This window comes from Dermacentor albipictus, chromosome 7, assembly GCF_038994185.2.
Source record: "Dermacentor albipictus isolate Rhodes 1998 colony chromosome 7, USDA_Dalb.pri_finalv2, whole genome shotgun sequence".
Taxonomy (NCBI): Eukaryota; Metazoa; Arthropoda; class Arachnida; order Ixodida; family Ixodidae; genus Dermacentor; species Dermacentor albipictus.
The window spans coordinates 128,744,575-128,763,132 of NC_091827.1; the positions used below are offsets into that span (position 1 = coordinate 128,744,575).

Here is an 18,558-nt window from a genome sequence, read left to right on the forward strand (position 1 = left end):
AGTAAACCAGGGTTGCACGGGTCCTTGAAAACCCTTATATTTGAAAATGTGATTTTCAAGACCTTGAAAACTATGAAATATTTAGTGGTACCTGAAAAACCCTTGAATTCCGTGATCATAGTCATTGGTGCCGTTCAGCGATTGCCCGTTGGTCAACTGGCCACATTGAAAGTGAGGGTTGCCTCCCGATCGAAGCCAAGAAAATCCAGTTTGGTTTGGGCGTTTGTCCTCCATGTTGTTTTTTTTGTTCACTGCGGCCGTGCACTTTTTATAGTTGTCGTCCTCATACCGCTTGTTAATCGCCTCCCGTTGGCTTATTCAGAGCACTGTATTGCGGCACGCGCTGGACGGGGACGTAATTATGTGTGCGCGCAATGCCCAGGAAGTGCCATTTCCAGCGATCGTGGCTTAGCCATGACGAGTACAAAGACTGGATTGCATATCTGGAGGTGCAGAATAAGGAGCAGCTTGAAGAAGCAAAGGAGTCAAAGAGGCGCCTTGTTGAGGAAGAAATTGATACCTTAAAGCAAAAGAAAGCAAGACTTGAAGCAACCGTTGCTGATCTGACAGCTTCAGCGGACAACTTGGCTGAGAAAGCAGAAGAGACAGGCGACATCGTGCACATTGGCAAGTCCAATTGCCTTAGGAAAACGGCAAAAAGCAAGGCGGAAGAACTTTTAAACATCATGCAAGAAATAATCAACAAAGCTTCAGGAGCTTTCATGAACGCTTGTTACGACCTGTCTTAGTTTAGTATTCAACTAGTATAGTCTGTAAGTGCGTCTTTTTCTTGTTGTTCAATAAATTTGTTGCAGCGTGTTTTAAAAGATTTGTTTTACTATAAAGGGTAATAATTGAGTATTGAAATGAGCCCTTGAAAAAAACTTTTGGGGGCTTTGAAAGTCCTTAAAAACCCTTGAGTTTGCCTTCAAAGCCTGTACGAACCCTGGTAAACATTTTTATGCCTTTACTGTTTTCGAAAGTACCTCTGAGCTTTTCCTTGGCAATCAATGTGAAGTACTGGCAAGCATGCAATGACCAGTATGTCAACTTCACATTTATTCTGCGGTATTCTGCTATCTTAACTGAAGGTTGCCAAGAACTTATTTGAAATTACCTGAGGGCACTATGTGAACAGTGTTCACTGTACCTTGATGCATGTTGTTCATGGTGGCCACTGTGAATATTTCTTGTTTGTTGCTCATGAATACGTTTAATTAGCAAAATTTATAAATTGATGTAATCGATGCCATGTCAATGAAAAACTTGTAGATGACTTTGAAAAATGTATGACAACAGCATTTAAAACAACCAAGGATTCATGAACTTTTTTTGAACTAGAAAGGAAACCTGTGAAATAAGTAAATTCGCATTTTCATTTTCCCAATATATTGAGGCAAAGAATTTGAGACCTAAACCACTGCATTGACTGGCAGTGGGCCAGTGCTGTCTGCACCTTTGCAGAGGGTGGGGCAGTGTGGGAACGCTGGCATGATGTGCGGCAACGGAGCCAGCTGTGGAAGAAGAGGACAGATGTGCGAGCAGTGACATGAATGCGCCAACGAGCCCACTGTGGTAGAAGATGACGAAGGTGCGAGCGATATATTGAGGCAACGAATCTAAGACTGAAATCATAGCACCGACTAATGGTGGGCCAGTGCCATCAGCAGAACCAGCTGTGGAAGAAGATGACGAACACGCAAGCAGTGGCACGAGCCATTGCTGGTGATAATATTTTTCACTCACACAGGTTTTTGATAGACATGAAAAATAGACAGAACCGTATCCATAAACAGCAAAGATAGGAGGTGGGATAGGGCACCACTGACAAGGCCAGCGGGATTACTACAGCCAATCGAACCTCCTTGCCGACCATTTCAGCAGATTGGTATGGACTTGTTGGGACCCTTTTTGACGTCGACAACCGGAAAGAAGTGGATCGTCGGGGCGACGGACTACCTCACCTGCTTCGCTGAAACGAAACCACTGCCGCAATGTAGCGCAGCCGAAGTGGCGAAATTCTTTGTCGAGAACATCCTGCTGCGACGTGGTGCCCCTGAAGTCCTCATCACCGACAGAGGAACGGTCTTTAAAGAAGGGCTTACCCAAGCCATTCTGCAATACAGCCTGACAAGCCACAGGAGGACAACTGCCTACCACCCTCAGACGAATGGTCTCACGGAGCGCTTGAATAAGACCCTCACCGACATGCTAGCAATGTACGCCGACGTCGAACACAAGACCTGGGATGCCATTCTGGCGTATGTAACCTTCGCTTACAATACGGCGGTGCAAGAAACGACACAGTTCACGCTGTTTAAGCTGGTTTATGGAAGAAACTCGATGACGACGCTTGATGCCATGCTGCTGCACGTCACTGACAAAGAGAATCATGACGTCGCTACCTATCTCCAGTGCGACGAAGAAGCCTGACAGCTTGCCCGCCTATGGATCAAGAACCAGCAGCGTACCGACAGCCCACACTACAACCTCTGACGACGTTATGTCAAGTGCCAGCCTGGCGACCGTGCTTGGATTGGACCCTGATACGACATCGAGGACTGAATGAGAAACTATTTGAAAGTTTGAAAGTTTATTATGCGAAGCATATTAACGTAGGTTTCGGGCCTTCGCGCGATGCCCGGCGGTGGCCACCATTGACCCTAAAGTGGGGTCACGTGACATGACGTCACGTGATGACGTCACACAGGCTGCAGATGGGGCCTCATATCGCGCCGTCGGTCGCCTCCCGGTGGTGGCCACCATTGACCTTCAAGTGACCTTCAAGTAGGTCACGTGACATGACGTCACGTGATGTCACACCCGCTGCAGATGGGGCCTCATATCGCGCCGTCAGTCGCCTCCCGGCGGTGGCCACCATTGACCCTAAAGTGAGATCACATGATGTGATGTCACGCGATGACGTCACACCGGCTGCAGATGGGGCCTCATATCGCGTCGTCGGACGTTGCCCGCCGGAGGCCTCCACGCTTTGGTTCGTGCCGTCGCGCTCAACACGGCGGCGGCGCCACCATCGCTGCATCACGTGATATGTGACGTCATGCCAGGGATGAAGCGGCGCGCGCCCGCCGTCATGTCAGTCTCTGTGCCCGCAACCGCGCCAGCGTCTTTGCGCCGGGCGTGTATGCGGTCAAGATGCCTCCAAACGCTAAGGATACACTAAGGTTAGGCCCAGTGGCTGCTTCGCATCCACTGGGCTTAACCTTGATAAGCCTCCAATTTTTGAACATAATGAATGTATACAATTGCGAAGTACACACTTTTGGGACCCAACAAATTTGTTAAAGGGTCCCAAAACACTATTTGGACCCTCCAAGGTCATTCGATGTATTGGCGCACTGGACTATGAGGTCGTTTTAGACGGCATTTCACATTCACAGTGGCGCCGCGCTTGATCTGAAGTGGTCCACGTGGTGCGTCTTAAACGCTTTTACGCATGCTGACGAACTTCCTTATTTTGTTGTTTTTTTTGCTATGAGTGTTTTTCTTTATTACTCTCGTTTGTTTACAGCATTGGATCGATGCTTTTTAAGAGAGGGGGTATTGACACGTGTACTTGTTTGTCTTTATCGGGCTACATGTTTCCCCGCCTGCATGTACATTGGAAGGTTCCAAAATGTTATCGATCGATGGTTCCATCCACTGTCCGGAACTGAAGCTTGTGTAATCTGATTGCATGTGTGCACGACGCGAATAATGTAGAACTTTGTGGAAGGCACGCGGGTCCCACCGATTGCTCTGGAACATTCGACGACTGATGTATAAAAGCCGACGCACTTCAGCCGCTGGTATCATTGTTCTTTGAGTGTAGGCTGCCTTTGAGGGCACAGGTTCGCCTGATAAAATGCTAGTTTCGTTAATCACAGTTTTGCTGCCTTCTTCACCGTCACTGCTACATGACAATATACAAAGTGCATGGATGACAATGTTTATGTCAGGGACCACTTATATTACATATGCAGGGGCTCATTGTCACGCGGATTTTGAAAAAAATTTCGCAGGCTTCTTTTTTTCTTTTGTCGGAAAAAAGGACCATACAAGGCCTAGGTCATTATGTCCCCTGCTATCGGTAATTCCACAACATTTTTCCAGAACTTTTGCATTGACACCATATTGAATAAGTAAGGTAATAGATGTTAGTTCATTAAAGTTAAATATTATTTGCTTGTTCACAATGAAAAAAAAAATACCTCGACTTGCATTAACACTAGCCTTGAACATAGTGAGGCTAAGTTCACACTTGGGAAGCGGCAAGCGGGTGGAAAGGCTGAAGTGGGTGAAAATTATTTTCCACTCATGTCCAAGGATGTTCACATTTGTTTTGCCATTGCAGCGGAAAACGCTGCCGTTTTCTCCCACATCCATCTAGTGTGTGTACATTTGACCATGTGGTGGCGCTGTTCATCACACCATTTCCAGTAGTATGTTCATTCATTGACCCGTCGGTTATTAAAAGCTATCACATAGTTTCTCACTGTATTACCTAGAGGGAAATCTGGTGCTGCTGCACTGTGGTGTACATGGGAATGCCGGTATACTGTGACTTCGGATTGGCATTGTTCTCGAAGAGCGAGGCAAGCACCGTTACGTCTGTCACAATGACTCATCTTCTACTGCAACTGCACGTAAAAAGCTGTTTTTGCTTTATTATTACACAAAAACATGTTTTGTTTAACTATGAGAACTTGTTATTACATGTGATACGTGAGAAGTATCAGCGGGCCGGGCCGTTAAAGTTGGAGGACAGACCACAAGATTCGCGCTCGCTTTGAAACAGTTTGTCATCTGTTCTTGCTTTTCTTCCCTTCCACAGGCATTGTAGGTGAGTAAAGATGTAATTTGCATGAATGGAAACATTTTATGAAGATTTTACTTTAAGAACGCGTTATTTGTGTAGCCATATCCACGTTTTAGATGAAGCCTCTTACAACACCAGCCAACACATGCCTCGCAGACACATATACCGTCATTCTCATGATGGCACGGCGCCCCTTAAGAAACTCCCATAGACGGTGGCGCCAGATTTCTCTCTAGGTGTTATAGTGAGAAACTCTATGAGTTTTCATTTTGCGCAGCAGCACGTATTGCAACTTTCGTCTACCATGGAGGAGGAAGAAGACATAGTTGTATTTTTAGCTTGTTGTTCTTCCTAAAAATTGTCAATGAACTAGGGAAGATTTTTAATTTTACGACTAGATGTTTAGATGCTAGTGTAGCTTCTGGTAAAGCGAAAAAAACTTTCCGCTTCGGCGCCCCGCAGGGGCGCCTGCGTCAGCAGGCGTTTGGTGTGTTGCGACACCACGTACCCGAGCACACGAGGGTTGGACCCTCCCGCGTTTAACCGTGCGTGGCTTAGCCGTGTCCGGGGAAAAGGGGATCCTGGGGGTTGAGCCGATGCTGGGTGTTCGGACCTTTAAGGCCCCCCGGCGGAGGCAACACACCCCTTTGGCCTCGGCTTCACGTAGACGGCACCCCCGGACTGACCCACCCGGGGGAAATCGGTAGTTGCCTTTTCCTGTCTCTCTCTCCCTCCAGCCTTCGTCTTTCTCTTACTTTTCATCTTTCCTGTCTTCTCCTAGCTTCCGCTTACTTCCGATTTTTCCAGGCAGCAAGGGTTAACCTTGTGTGAATAACCAACCTAGGTTATTTCATATTTGGTTATAGTGGTAATGTACAGCTGGCGTTTGCAGGCTGTGTTTCACAGGCCTGCAGCGTCCCCTTGTAGGACTCCACGGTGGGTGGCTGGCGTTACTGCCGAAATTACAATCTCATATGGCTACCTCCTTTCCCCAACTACCTGATCGCTCCCTGAAGAGGGGGCGCACCGATGATGTTTTAGAATTTTTCGCCCGTCAAAAAGAAACTTTTCCACGCTTCCACGTAGTCCACTCCGAAACACCAAACAAACCCGTAAGAGCAATCTCACCATTTCTTGTATCCAAGTCTCTGACCCAAGTTCTTGGTACAGGTTACAAGGTATCCAGAATGGCAAGTGGTGATCTCCTCTTGGAGCTCCGAAACCTGAAGCAATATGAAAACCTACCCAAGCTAGTATCATTTGGCGACGCCAAAGTGACAGTAACTCCGCATCGAACTATGAATACCACCCGTGGCGTGGTCTCCGATGATGATCTCTTGGAGCTGACTGAGGCTGAGCTCTTGGAGGGCTTCAGTGAGCAGAACGTCATCAACGTTAAGCGAATTAAGATGAGGCGTGACAACAAGGAAATACAGACCAAACATCTGATACTTACTTTTAACACAAGTGTCCTGCCCGACTCCATCGAGGCCGGGTATATGAAGCTCCGTGTTCGGCCATACATCCCGAATCCCCTGCGTTGTTTCAAATGCCAGCGTTTTGGTCACAGCTCACAGAGCTGCCGAGGCCGCCAAACCTGCGCTAAATGCAGTGCTAATGAGCACACTTCTGAATCTTGTGAAAACTCTCTCCACTGCGTAAACTGTGAAGGCGAGCACGCTGCATACTCGCGGTCGTGCCCATCTTGGAAGAAAGAAAAGGAAATAGTCACGATTAAAGTAAAAGAAAACATAAGTTTCAAAGAAGCACGCAGGCGGGTATCTTTCCTGCCAAAGCACACCTTTGCCGAAGTGGCGCGTCAGGGGGCAGCGCCACAACGGCCTCCGGCGGCTGTCCGACCCACACCCAGTGAGGCGGCAGTGACGCCATCCGCCCCCTCGGCGACTGCAGCTACCGCTGCTTCGCCAACACAACAGGCGGGGCCAACGACCACGAAGGTGGGCGCAGCCGAGGCTACCCCCACCTCCCCGGCCCCATCCAGCGCTGGCAACAGCCGGCGCAGCCAGATCCCTCAGGGAGCCTCATCGACCTCCGGGCTGGTGGGCGCAGGGATCTTGCCTTCCGAGGCAGGACCCTCACAGAAAACTCGCTCGCAAGAGCATGTGTCCGGCGCCTCACAAGAGGCAATGGACACTACACCTAGCCTCAAGGCGCACCAAGCGCCCAAGGAGCGGCGAGGCTCCCTCGAACGCTCCAGAAAGGGCAAAACCTCGATTACAGGGCCTCGAAAGAGCTCTGTAATCTAAGGCATAACATCCGTTTCCTGACACACAGCACCTATTCACTTCCAATATGGATACACAAATAATTCAATGGAACATCAGAGGTCTTCTTAGAAACCTAGATGATATGCAGGAACTCATTCAAAAACACAATCCAAAAGTGCTGTGTTTACAGGAAACACACCTAAAATCCAAACATACAAAGTTTCTCCGACAGTACATAACTTATCGCAAAGATCGCGATGATGCTGTCGCATCATCGGGCGGTGTCGCCATTGTTATCCATAAGAGCATTGCGTGTCAACGTTTACAGCTACAAACGCCTCTCGAAGCAGTGGCGGTTCGAGCTGTTCTCCTAAACAAACTCATCACCATTAGCTCTCTTTACATACCCCCACATTACAAATTAACGAAACATGAATTTCAGTCCTTCATAGATGAATTGCCAGAACCGTACGTTGTACTTGGGGATTTCAATGCGCACAACAGCCTTTGGGGCGACTCTCGTATAGATGCGCGAGGTCGTCTTGTTGAACAGTTCCTCTTCTCTTCTGGTGTATGCCTGCTGAATAAGAAGGCACCCACATATTATTCTCTCGCCAACAGAACATTTTCATCAATTGACCTCAGCCTAGTTTCCCCGTGTATATTGCCTGAACTCGAATGGGAAGTTATGGAAAATCCTTACGGGAGCGACCACTTCCCCATACTGATAAGAACATCTAAAGAAAACGAATGTCCTCCACAAACTCCTAGGTGGAAGATAGACACAGCCGACTGGCAGAAATTTCGAACTCTCTCTAGCATCGCATGGGCTGACCTATCTTCTTTAGAAATTGATGCTGCTGTGGATTATCTTACAGCATTCATAATAGATGCCGCATCACATTGCATATCCGAAGTAAGTGGTTTGGCATGCAAACCACGTGTACCGTGGTGGAACAGTGAATGTCGGACCGCCCGTAAGAACCAGAACAAGGCGTGGGGGTTGCTGCGAGCTTCTCCCACCGCTGAGAATCTTGTCAACTTTAAAAAAGTAAAATCCCAAGGCAGGCGAACCCGCCGACAGGCCAGAAGAGAAAGCTGGCACAAGTTTTTATCGAGTATTAACTCGTTTAGGGATGAGGCCAAAGCTTGGAACAGAGTAAATAGGATTAGAGGGCGGGAAACATATTCACTCCCCCTGGTAAACACACAAGGCGATACCCTGCAAGACCAGGCAGACTCACTTGGGGAATATTTTGAGAGCGTGTCAAGTGAAACAAATTATACACAGCCCTTTCTCAAATACAAACAAACAGAAGAACGTAAGCCACTAACAACAAAAGATCGAGAAAATCAGCCTTACAACCGTCCTTTTAGTATTGCTGAATTGAGAGCTGCCTTGAGCGCATGCAAGAGCTCCGCACCAGGATCGGATCGAATCATGTACGAAATGCTCAAAAATTTACACAATGATACGAAAGTCACACTACTCACACTCTTCAACACCATCTGGGATGCAGGGCACCTTCCAATTGCGTGGAAGGAAGCCATTGTGGTCCCTGTTTTGAAACAAGGAAAAGACCCTTCCTCAGTGGCGAGTTACCGCCCGATAGCCCTCACAAGTTGCATTTGTAAGGTGTTCGAAAAAATGATAAATCGGCGACTCATCTTTTTCCTTGAACAGAGCAAAATTCTTGATCCTTATCAGTGCGGCTTCCGAGAAGGACGCTCCACAACTGACCACCTTGTACGTGTAGAAGCAAATATCCGGGACGCATTTGTACACAAACAATTCTTCTTATCCATATTCCTCGATATGGAGAAGGCGTACGATACGACGTGGCGTTACGGAATCCTAAGAGACTTGTCAGAAATGGGCATCCACGGTAATATGTTTAATATAATAAAAAGCTATCTGTCAAATCGTACCTTCCGGGTAAAAGTCGGCAATGCACTCTCACGCCCTTTTACCCAAGAAACGGGCGTACCCCAAGGAGGCGTGCTCAGCTGCACGCTTTTTATCGTGAAGATGAACACGCTTCGTGCATCCTTACCACCCGCCATGTTTTACTCTGTTTACGTGGACGACATTCAAATAGCTTTCAAATCTTGTAACCTCGCAGTCTGCGAGAGACAGGTACAGCATGGCCTGAATAAAGTCTCAGTGTGGGCAGACAAGAATGGATTTAAGATCAATCCTAACAAAAGCTCTTGCGTTCTCTTTACAAGAAAGAGAGGCCTGGCTCCGGATCCTTCCTTAGAACTGTGTGGACAACGAATACCTATCAGCAAAGAGCACAAATTCCTAGGTGTCATCCTTGACTACAGACTCACTTTCGTCTCCCACATTAAATATCTTAAAGAAAAATGTCTGAAAACAATGAACATAATCAAACTTCTATCCCAGACTACGTGGGGTAGTGACAGAAAGTGTTTAATGAATATCTATAAGAGCCTCATTCGATCACGACTAGACTATGGTGCCGTGATCTATCACTCTGCAGCCCCGAGCGCGCTAAAGATGCTAGATCCGGTCCACCATCTAGGAATCCGTCTGGCCACTGGTGCTTTCAGAACGAGCCCGATTCAAAGCTTATACGCGGAATCAAATGAATGGTCCCTCCATCTACAGAGAACTTATATCAGCCATACATATTTTCTGAAAGTCCACTCAAATCCTCAACATCCCTGTTTTAATACCATTCATGACATGACATATGCTACACTCTTTCGCAATCGTCCCTCCGTAAGACAGCCTTTCTCGCTGCGTGTGAGGGAGCTTAGTGAAGAAATGCACGTTCCACTCCTCGAGCTTCGCCTAATGCATCCAGCCAAGCTGCTACCTCCTTGGGAGTGGCAGCTCATACATTGTGATATATCTTTCGTGGAAGTCACAAAGCATGCTCCAGAGATTGAAATCAAGATGCATTTCCGGGAACTCCAGCACAAATACTCCTGCACGGAGTTCTACACAGACGCATCAAAGTCACACGACGGGGTGTCCTATGCAGCCGTCGGTCCATCCTTCTCAGAATCCGACGTACTGCACCCGGAAACTAATATCTTTACGGCTGAGGCCTATGCCCTGCTGTCGGCCGTAAAGCATATAAACAAATCAAAACTCCCGAAATCAGTGATATATACGGACTCCCTCAGTGTTGTGAAGGCCTTGATGTCTTTCTGTAATCATAAAAATCCAGTAGTTATTGAACTTCACTCCGCACTGTGCAAATCATACATATCTAACCAACATGTGATCATATGCTGGGTGCCTGGACATAGGGGCATCGATGGAAACGTTCTAGCCGACCAGATGGCCACATCAATCTCATTGCATGCAGGTAATTCTACTGCTTCGGTCCCTGTCACAGACCTGAAGCCTTTCTTAAGAAGGAAACTACGAAGCCACTGGCAACGCATGTGGGACGAAGAAATAAATAATAAACTGCATGTAATAAAGCCACAATTAGGTTTCTGGCCTCCTGTAACAAAATCCCGCCGGACAGATGTCCTATTCTGCCGTCTAAGAATAGGACACACTTTTGGAACACATAACTTTTTACTCACGGGAAACGAGCCTCCAACCTGTGGTAGATGCGGGGAGAGGCTGACCGTCCTCCACGTCCTCCTGGAGTGTCGGGAAGCCGAACATGAAAGAAAGAAGCATTTTCCCTTAGCATACCGGCAGCGCATCCCCCTTCATCCTGTTATGTTACTCGGCCCGGAACCTCTATTTGATACTAACGCAGTCTTAAGTTTTCTGAAAGATGTTGTCTTGCATGTTTTTAGCCCCACATGTTCGTAGCGCTTCCTCTCTTCAGAGGATGTCGCTGTGATCATTATTTTGAATAGCACATGCCTCTAGGCCCTTGTGGTTCAAGGGCTCAGGCGAGGCAGCAGTGCTCAAAGTAATTTTACCATCTTATATATTTTATATCTTGCATCATTATTCTACGATGGATTTTAGTGTTTAGAGTATTCGTCATTAGTCATCGCCATAATTTTATAGCACGTAGATTTTACGCACTTTACAGCGACAATTTTTAGGCCACTTTACAGCCAAGTCACATCTCCATATTACATCGTCAACATCACCACTTGTCATGGCGCTCATTGGCCAAACCTGGCCCTTGCGCCATTAAACACCACATATCATCATCATCCGCTTCGGCGTGACGAAAAATCGGTCTGAGACCAATCGGACTTGCTGCCTGGTTTTTCGCCCGTTTTGCCACCTAGGTTGGCGGATTTTGTCAAGCTTTTGCTGCTTCTGCCGGCTCCGAAACCAAGTATGAACGCTGTATGAAACGCTGTATGCAAAACGCTGTATGAACGCTGCATGAAACGCTGAACGCTGTATGAACGCAGTATGAACCAAGTATGAAACAGCACTGAGCGCTGTTTGTAGAAAGCTCATGGATATTTTCTTCTTGGCCACATTTGGTAGGCACAAACAGTATATACTGTAATGGTGGTTGCTGAGGAACCTGTATGGGTCTCCTCTGTAGCTTCATGCTACAGTCAGGTGGATGAGAATTTTTCCCTGTCATGAATTTTGCTCGCCTTGCGTGCTTCTGCAGCACTAGTCTACCATAGCCTAATAGTGTTCTGTAAACTAAAATGAGGAATACTTTTTCTTCATATGCCTGTACTTCACTCATATTGACTTCTACCAAGCTGCTCCAAAATTCATACTTACTGCTCCAAAATGGACAATTCATGCTCCAGACCTGCTCTAAAGCTTCCTTGGCTGCTTCCATCCCTGATGCACGTGTATGTGGCTCCATCAGCTGCAGTCTGTGCCCTCTCAGATGGTTTGGACATTGCAAATGGTTAAGTGCGTTGTGCAGATCTGCAGATCGTGCAGTGACAATTGTGTCCTCTGCAAGCTTTTACGCCAACGTACACCAGTGATATAGTGGGACACTCAAATTTAATCTAGTGTAGCATTCTTTGTGGAAGAGCCTCGGAGGTGACATCCCTTGCTTTGCTTCTGTGTTATGGGCATGACACAAATAGTGAAGCGGAAGGCTAACTACTTGGTTTCTGTGAAATGAAAAGCGTGCAGCTACTCAAGACTGTTTGCCATGAAAGAAAATAAGTTGAAGTTTCCACACTTTCTCCTCTGATGTCACAAATTTGGAGTCTTGCTTGAAGCTAGTTGATAGTTTACTAATGAACAAGCATTACGTAGCATTCTAAAGGAGGTAAAGTCAAACATGCTGTAAAAAGTTTGTAGCAAGAAAGTTCATCTCCTGCCAGCATAGTAATCTAGTTGCTTTGGCATCTTGCTGCTGAGATCAAAGTTACGGGTGCAATCCTGGCCAAGGCGGCCTGATTTCGATGGGGCAAAACGCATGTTTAGGTTGAAGGAGCCAAAATTAATCCCCACTATGCTATGCCTCATTATCATATCAGGGTTTTGGCACTTAAAACCCCATAATTTAATAAATTAAAAAAGAAACTTGGTGATGTCACACTAACATACTGGTGTTGTGGCTCGGGTGTGAAATGTGAACCTTTTTTTTGCTGTGCTGTTTACCGAAATCTTTCTGGCAAATATACGTGGAAATTGCATCTTGCAAGAATACTTTGCCAGGATAGTAAGTGGGTGGTGCCTGTTGGTGTCAACTCGAGCAGCCTCACTCACCTTTTGCTTGTCGGAGATGCCAGCGACGTGGTTCATATTCCACCCACTTTGAATGACACATGAGTGACTCTTTAAAGACTACAGCTTGACTGGCGCTTGGCAACATGTAGTTTGCAATAAGTGCAGGGCCTGCTTTGTGCAGTGCTGGCCTCCACTCCTTGAGGATGCCCCCAGCTGGACCCAAATGATAGCACGCCGTAGACGCACTGTCTCACGCACAGACCACGAGGACAGCTTTGCCCTCCCTGTGTCCGCGTGTGCTGCCACCTTCGTCTCGACAATGACAAGTCGTGACCGTACAGCTGAGTTCAAGTCGGCCGCGAAGCTGATGCAGGGAACCATGGTGAGTACTAAACTAGAGCACCTCTATAGGCATTGTAAAATGCCCCCTGTTGTTTAATTGTTGTGTTACGAAAGTTTCTGTCACTTGAGTGCACAAGTGGGTGCATAAGGCTTCTCTTCCATTAGCACTTCTCAGTCATCTCAAAATGCAAAAAACTTTGATAGTTCCATTGTCACAAGCATGCTGATAAGTGTGAAAACCAGAGTTATTCATGCTTTTCATGTCTGTAGCCAGGAGTATGCCTGTGCAATCTTTCCTGATGACTGTGCAGCCTGTTTCTCGAAAGCATTGTACAGGGTTTTATTACCGCATGGTGCCAGCTTTTCACAAAGATGAAAACAATGGTGCTGCACCTGCCGAGTAGGTGGAGCTGTGTCATGGTTAGGAAGAATTTCATCTCGCAGTAAAGTGGAGATATCATCACCGTGACCAACTTTAACTTCTTCGCTCCAAGTGCGAAGATTTGTGGATGCATTTTCTAAAGCCAGGTGCTCCTGAGCGAAAAGTGGCGAGGCACTAAAATTTTGCACACCTTTCTCAGCCTGCACCTCGGCTGTGGCACCTATTAAGAATAAAAGGAAATGGCTGCGAGCATTCTCACAAATCTTCCTGTTTGCTAACAGCGTTCACATTTGTGGGCACTTTTTCTAAAGCCAAGTATGCCACAGAAAAAAGTTTCGAGGCATTCAAACCATGCCAGTTTGTCAGCCTGCATGGTTTAACTTGCTTCTAAAGGAGGTGAAAGTGAAAATCGTCATCCACCCGAATTGTAGCACGAAGCTACAAAGGGAACCCATGCGTGTTTCTCGGAAAGAAAGCTTCACAGTGGAAGAAAAATTTGTCTTGGGCAGGGATTACTACATTCAGTTGGATGACGATTTCCCTTTCATGGACCTTCCTCCACTGTGCGGGATTCCACAGAACTGATTTGCCATATTCTTAAGGAGGGTGCCATACCTTAACTCGATGCTCGATACTTAACGCGAGCAACTCAGATGTGTTCACAACTAGTGTCCTCTTTAGTGGACACAGCTTTTTGGCTCCAAAATGATTTGTATGGCACTAATTTTTTTTCTGTGAGCTTCTGAAATAGTGTGAAAAAAATTTCGGGGCTCTGCTATCGCAAACACCAGAGATCATTGGAGCTGGGAAAAGGCCAGTAAAGTAGGGCCAAACCACACACAAGACACGCGAGTGCTGGCAACATGTCCTTACGGCGTCTGCCAAAGGCATCTACTACGGTGTCCGTGGTTCGCATGGCCAACGTCGTAGTAGACACTATGGTTGTCTTCACTCTGTATGGAGCGGCAGGCAAAGAGGACATTGAGGCACCCTAGCAGCTGCCGGAGAACTCCCCTCTTCCTTTGCCTCACCCTCCTGCCTCGCCCGGCACAGGAGAGAGCACGCATATGGGCCACGCTTCTCGCTCGCGTGTACTCCGCTCCTTCTTCTCTGCTAGGCTCCACCCACTCTCGCCGCATCGCTATGTTGCGCGATGCTATTTTTGTACTCTGGTTTCACTCTCTCAGCTCTCTTTCCCAGCTTGGCGAAGCTGCAGGTGCAATGAGAAACACAGCGAAGTTCTAACAGCTCCAGAGTAATTAAGCTTTGAACACAGTTACTCATTTTCATACCTACATTATTTTTTTGGTAGCAAAGTGGTTAAAGGTCCACTGACAGCAAAACCATTTTTCTTGACCTTTATTTGTTTTGACCTTAGATGTCTGTGCGTCATAATCACTGAATGAAACCGTAGGTGCTCCAATGTGACACATAATTAATGATAGCATTGGTAAATATGTTTGATTTTAGTGTTACTCAAAATGCTTTTCCAAAAACCATAAGAAACTAGCATTGTACTGCAGCAGTTGCAACCAGCGCCCTTTTTAACTAGCTGCCTGGACATCGCTTCCTTTCCCTTGGAGGTACCTTGCCGTGTTTGCGAGCCGTGACCACGAGCTGGTGCTTGAATTGGTGGTGCTCCTGATTGCACACTACAGAGCACTATGGGGTAACTTGATGGCACCTAATCCTTATTCAAAATTGCTGTAGCCACTGGTTACGCAAACTGCTGTTGGAAGGTCTTCAAAAGGCATGCCCGGGTGACTTGTTTGCTGACTAAATGAGCATTGTGGCATGCAGCAATTTCATTTCATTTCATTTCATTTTATTACCTTAAAGACCCCTTGATGGGGGTATTACATAAGGGGTGGGAATACATTAGTACATAATTTGCATAATACATAACTGAACACGCAAACAACAACAAAAAGCTGCATGTGCTAAATTGTTACATACGTCAGCATAAATACATAGACTTAAGTAATACAAACTAAAGTTGCACGAGCATATAATTCTGGTAACACAAGTCATTTTCATTGTAAAAAGTGCGCAGTGACTCTCTCCATGAACGTACAAGGGCAAATGATGGCAGAGATTTGGTGGGGCAGATTGTTCCAATCTGTAGCGGCATGGCAAAAGAATGAGGCGGAAAAGTTAACAGTGCGCATGTGAGGGCGGCCGGCTTGAAAAGTGTGGCGTGTACGCTGAGATGTTTGGGCTGCGGGGAGGATGTACAGTGGTTGATTAAGTGAGCTGTGATAAAACTTATGGAAAAGTGAAAGGGTTCCAGTGCGCCAACGCGTACAAAGGGGAAGTAAATTCAATCCTTTCTTTAAGTAAGATATGCTCACGTCATATGAATAATTAGAATGGATGAACCTTGCGGCGCGGTTTTGAATGGCCTCGAGTGCATTAAATAGATATGTTTGGTGCGGATTCCATATGGCGGATGCATATTGCAGTTTCGGTCGGACTATTGACTGGTAGGCCAGTAGTTTAACAGGTTTGGGGGCGCGTTTTAGATGACGCTTGAGAAAACCCAGTGATTTGTTAGCAGATGAAATGATGTTACTGACGTGTGTATGCCAGGATAAGTCGTTATATATAGTAACACCTAGGTACTTGTAAGACGGCGCAGCACACACGGGAATGTTATTGTGTACTGGTAAGGAAATGGGTCGTGCTGACGTGAAAATACCATCAAGTTGCATTTCTTAGGATTAAGTTCCATTAACCGCCGGTCGCACCATTGCTGTAAATAGTTAATGTCCTCCTTAAGTAAGTCTTGATTAGATGTGCTAGTAATTGTTCGATAAATGACGCAGTCGTCTGTGAACAAACGAACGTTGCAAGACATGTGCAGGGGTACGTCGTTAATGTATATTAAGCAGAGTAGTGGTCCAAGAACAGATCCTTGCGGTACACCGGAAGTCACTGGTAAACATAAGTCATTGGCACATTACTGAGCAAAACATACGGTGGTAGCTGAGTGAATGAGGAAATAGTGTGAATTTTGTGTAGTTACACATAGATCATAATGTGCTGTCATCTGCTCGAGTTTTACTGGCAGCGCAGCTTCCAGTGTGTTGCAAGCGTCTTCCATGAGGCAGCTGCAGTAACCATACCAAATGGGCAAGTGTAAAAGGGAGAGGGAAGGGCAGGCGGTTTTTGGCCCACATTGCAGGCATCTAGTTAGAGGAAGCGCTGTTGTAACCCACTGGACACGTGATCTTGTGGGCTCAAAAAACGGTGACGTACAATTCACCTGCTGGTTGCAAGCACAATAAACCCTGTGGTCGGCACAATCACAGTCGTCATTACAGTTTTGTTAAAGTCTGCATTGCTGCCATAGTGGATGCAGCAAACAAATATAAGTTTAGTACGAGCAGAGTAGCAGCTCAGAAATAGCGCCACGAGCAGCAATGAACCCCACGGGAGCGTCTGTGTCAGCATGCGTTTGGTGTATTGCAACATCACATACCTGAGCACATGAAGGCTGGACCCTCCCACATCTAAACCATGCGTAGCTTAGCCATATCCGGGGAAAAGGGGGCCCTGGAGTTCAGCCAATGCCTTGTGTTCAGACCTTGACGGCACCTTGGCGGTGGCAACATACCCCTTTGGCCTCGGCTTCATGCAGACGGCATCCCCGGACTGACCCACTCAGGAGAAATTGGCAGCTGCCTTTTCTTGTTTCTCTCTCCCTCCAACCTTCGTCTTTCTCTCACTTTCCATCTTTCCTGTGTTCTCCTGGCTCCCTCTTACTTCCAATTTTTCCTGGCAGCAAGGGGTAACCTTGTGTGAATAGCCAACCTAGGTTATGTCATATTTGGTTATAGCGGTAATGTACAGCTGGCATTTGCAGGACCTGTTTTTACAGGCCCAGCAGCACCCCCTTATAGGACTCCACGGTGGGGGGCTGGCTTTACTGCTGAAAATTAAACATGCATCTATGGCAAGCTCTTTCCCCCCACTCCCTGATCGCCCTCAGAAACAAGGGCACACTGAAAACATTTTTCAATTTCTTGGCAACAAATCGAAAAATTTCTCCAGATTCCATGTCATCCAGTCTGACAAACCTGAAAAGACCATGAAAATGATTTGTCCTTTCCTTGTGTCGAAGTGTCTCACTGAAGCTCTTGGTGCAGGCTACAAAGCATCGAAAATGGCTGGTGGTTATCTCCTTTTGGAACTCCGCAATACGAAACAGCTTGAAAATCTTCCTAAAGTACTGTCATTCGGGGAAATCCCAGTGACAGTATCCGCACACCGAACTATGAACACCAGCCGTGGTGTTGTCTCCGATGATGACCTGATGGAGCTGACAGAAGCTGAACTGTTGAAAGGCTGGAGTGACCAAAACGTGATCAAAGTCAAAAGAATTATGCTAAGGCACGATGGCAAGGAGATAAAAATGAAGCATCTAGTACTCACTTTTTGTTCAAGCATCCTGCCTGAGACACTCGAGGCTGGCTGTGTAAAGCTACAGGTTAGGCCATGCGTTTCAAATCCTCTTCGTTGCTTCAAATGCTAGTGTCTCAGCCACAGTTCCCAGAACTGCAGAGGCTGGCAGACATGTGCAGAATGTAGTTCTGGTGACCATGCCTCTGAAATCCTCTTTGTTGCTTCAAATGCTAGTGTCTCAGCCACAGTTCCCAGAACTGCATAGGCTGGCAGACATGTGCAGAATGTAGTTCCGGTGACCATGCCTCTGAAACATGCAAAAACGCTCCACACTGTGTGAACTGTGATGGTGAGCATGCCGCATACTCGCGGTCATGCCTGTCTTGGAAGAAAGAAAAAGGAATAGTCACAATCAAAGTAACGTAAAATATAATGTTTGAAGATGCTCATGGTGGGTGGCATACCTGCCAGCAAACAGCTTTGCTGAAGTGGTGCTTTAGGGGGCAGTGCCACAACGGCTCCCAGTGGCTGTCTGGTCCACACGCAGTGAGCTGGTGGTGATGCCATCTGCTTCCTTGGCGTCTGCAACTAGCGCTGCTCCACCACCTCAGCAGAACGGACCATCGACCTCGAAGCCGATGTCTCTTCCGATGTGTTGAGGCCTTCAGGTCAAGCAGTGCTTCAGTGCAAGAACTGTCAAGCAGTCAAGCTTCAGTGCTCTTCCGACCAGCGCCTCGCAAGAGGCGATAGGCACAACCACCAGCCAAACGGT

General features: G+C 46.9%; 1 protein-coding gene across 2 annotated transcripts in view; it reads left to right on the plus strand.

Annotated features, from left to right (window-relative positions):
* Syx5 (syntaxin 5) overlaps positions 1-18,558 on the plus strand; it is a 292,245-nt gene that overhangs the window by 27,329 nt on the left and 246,358 nt on the right. Inside the window, exon 3 of one of the 2 annotated variants that reach the window (XM_065424230.2) lies at positions 12,840-13,040. In XM_065424230.2, the coding sequence (XP_065280302.2) occupies positions 12,840-13,040 (201 nt within the window). Of the gene's footprint in view, positions 1-12,823; positions 13,041-18,558 lie in introns of both variants that reach the window. The other variant, XM_065424229.2, reaches the window with a different exon arrangement.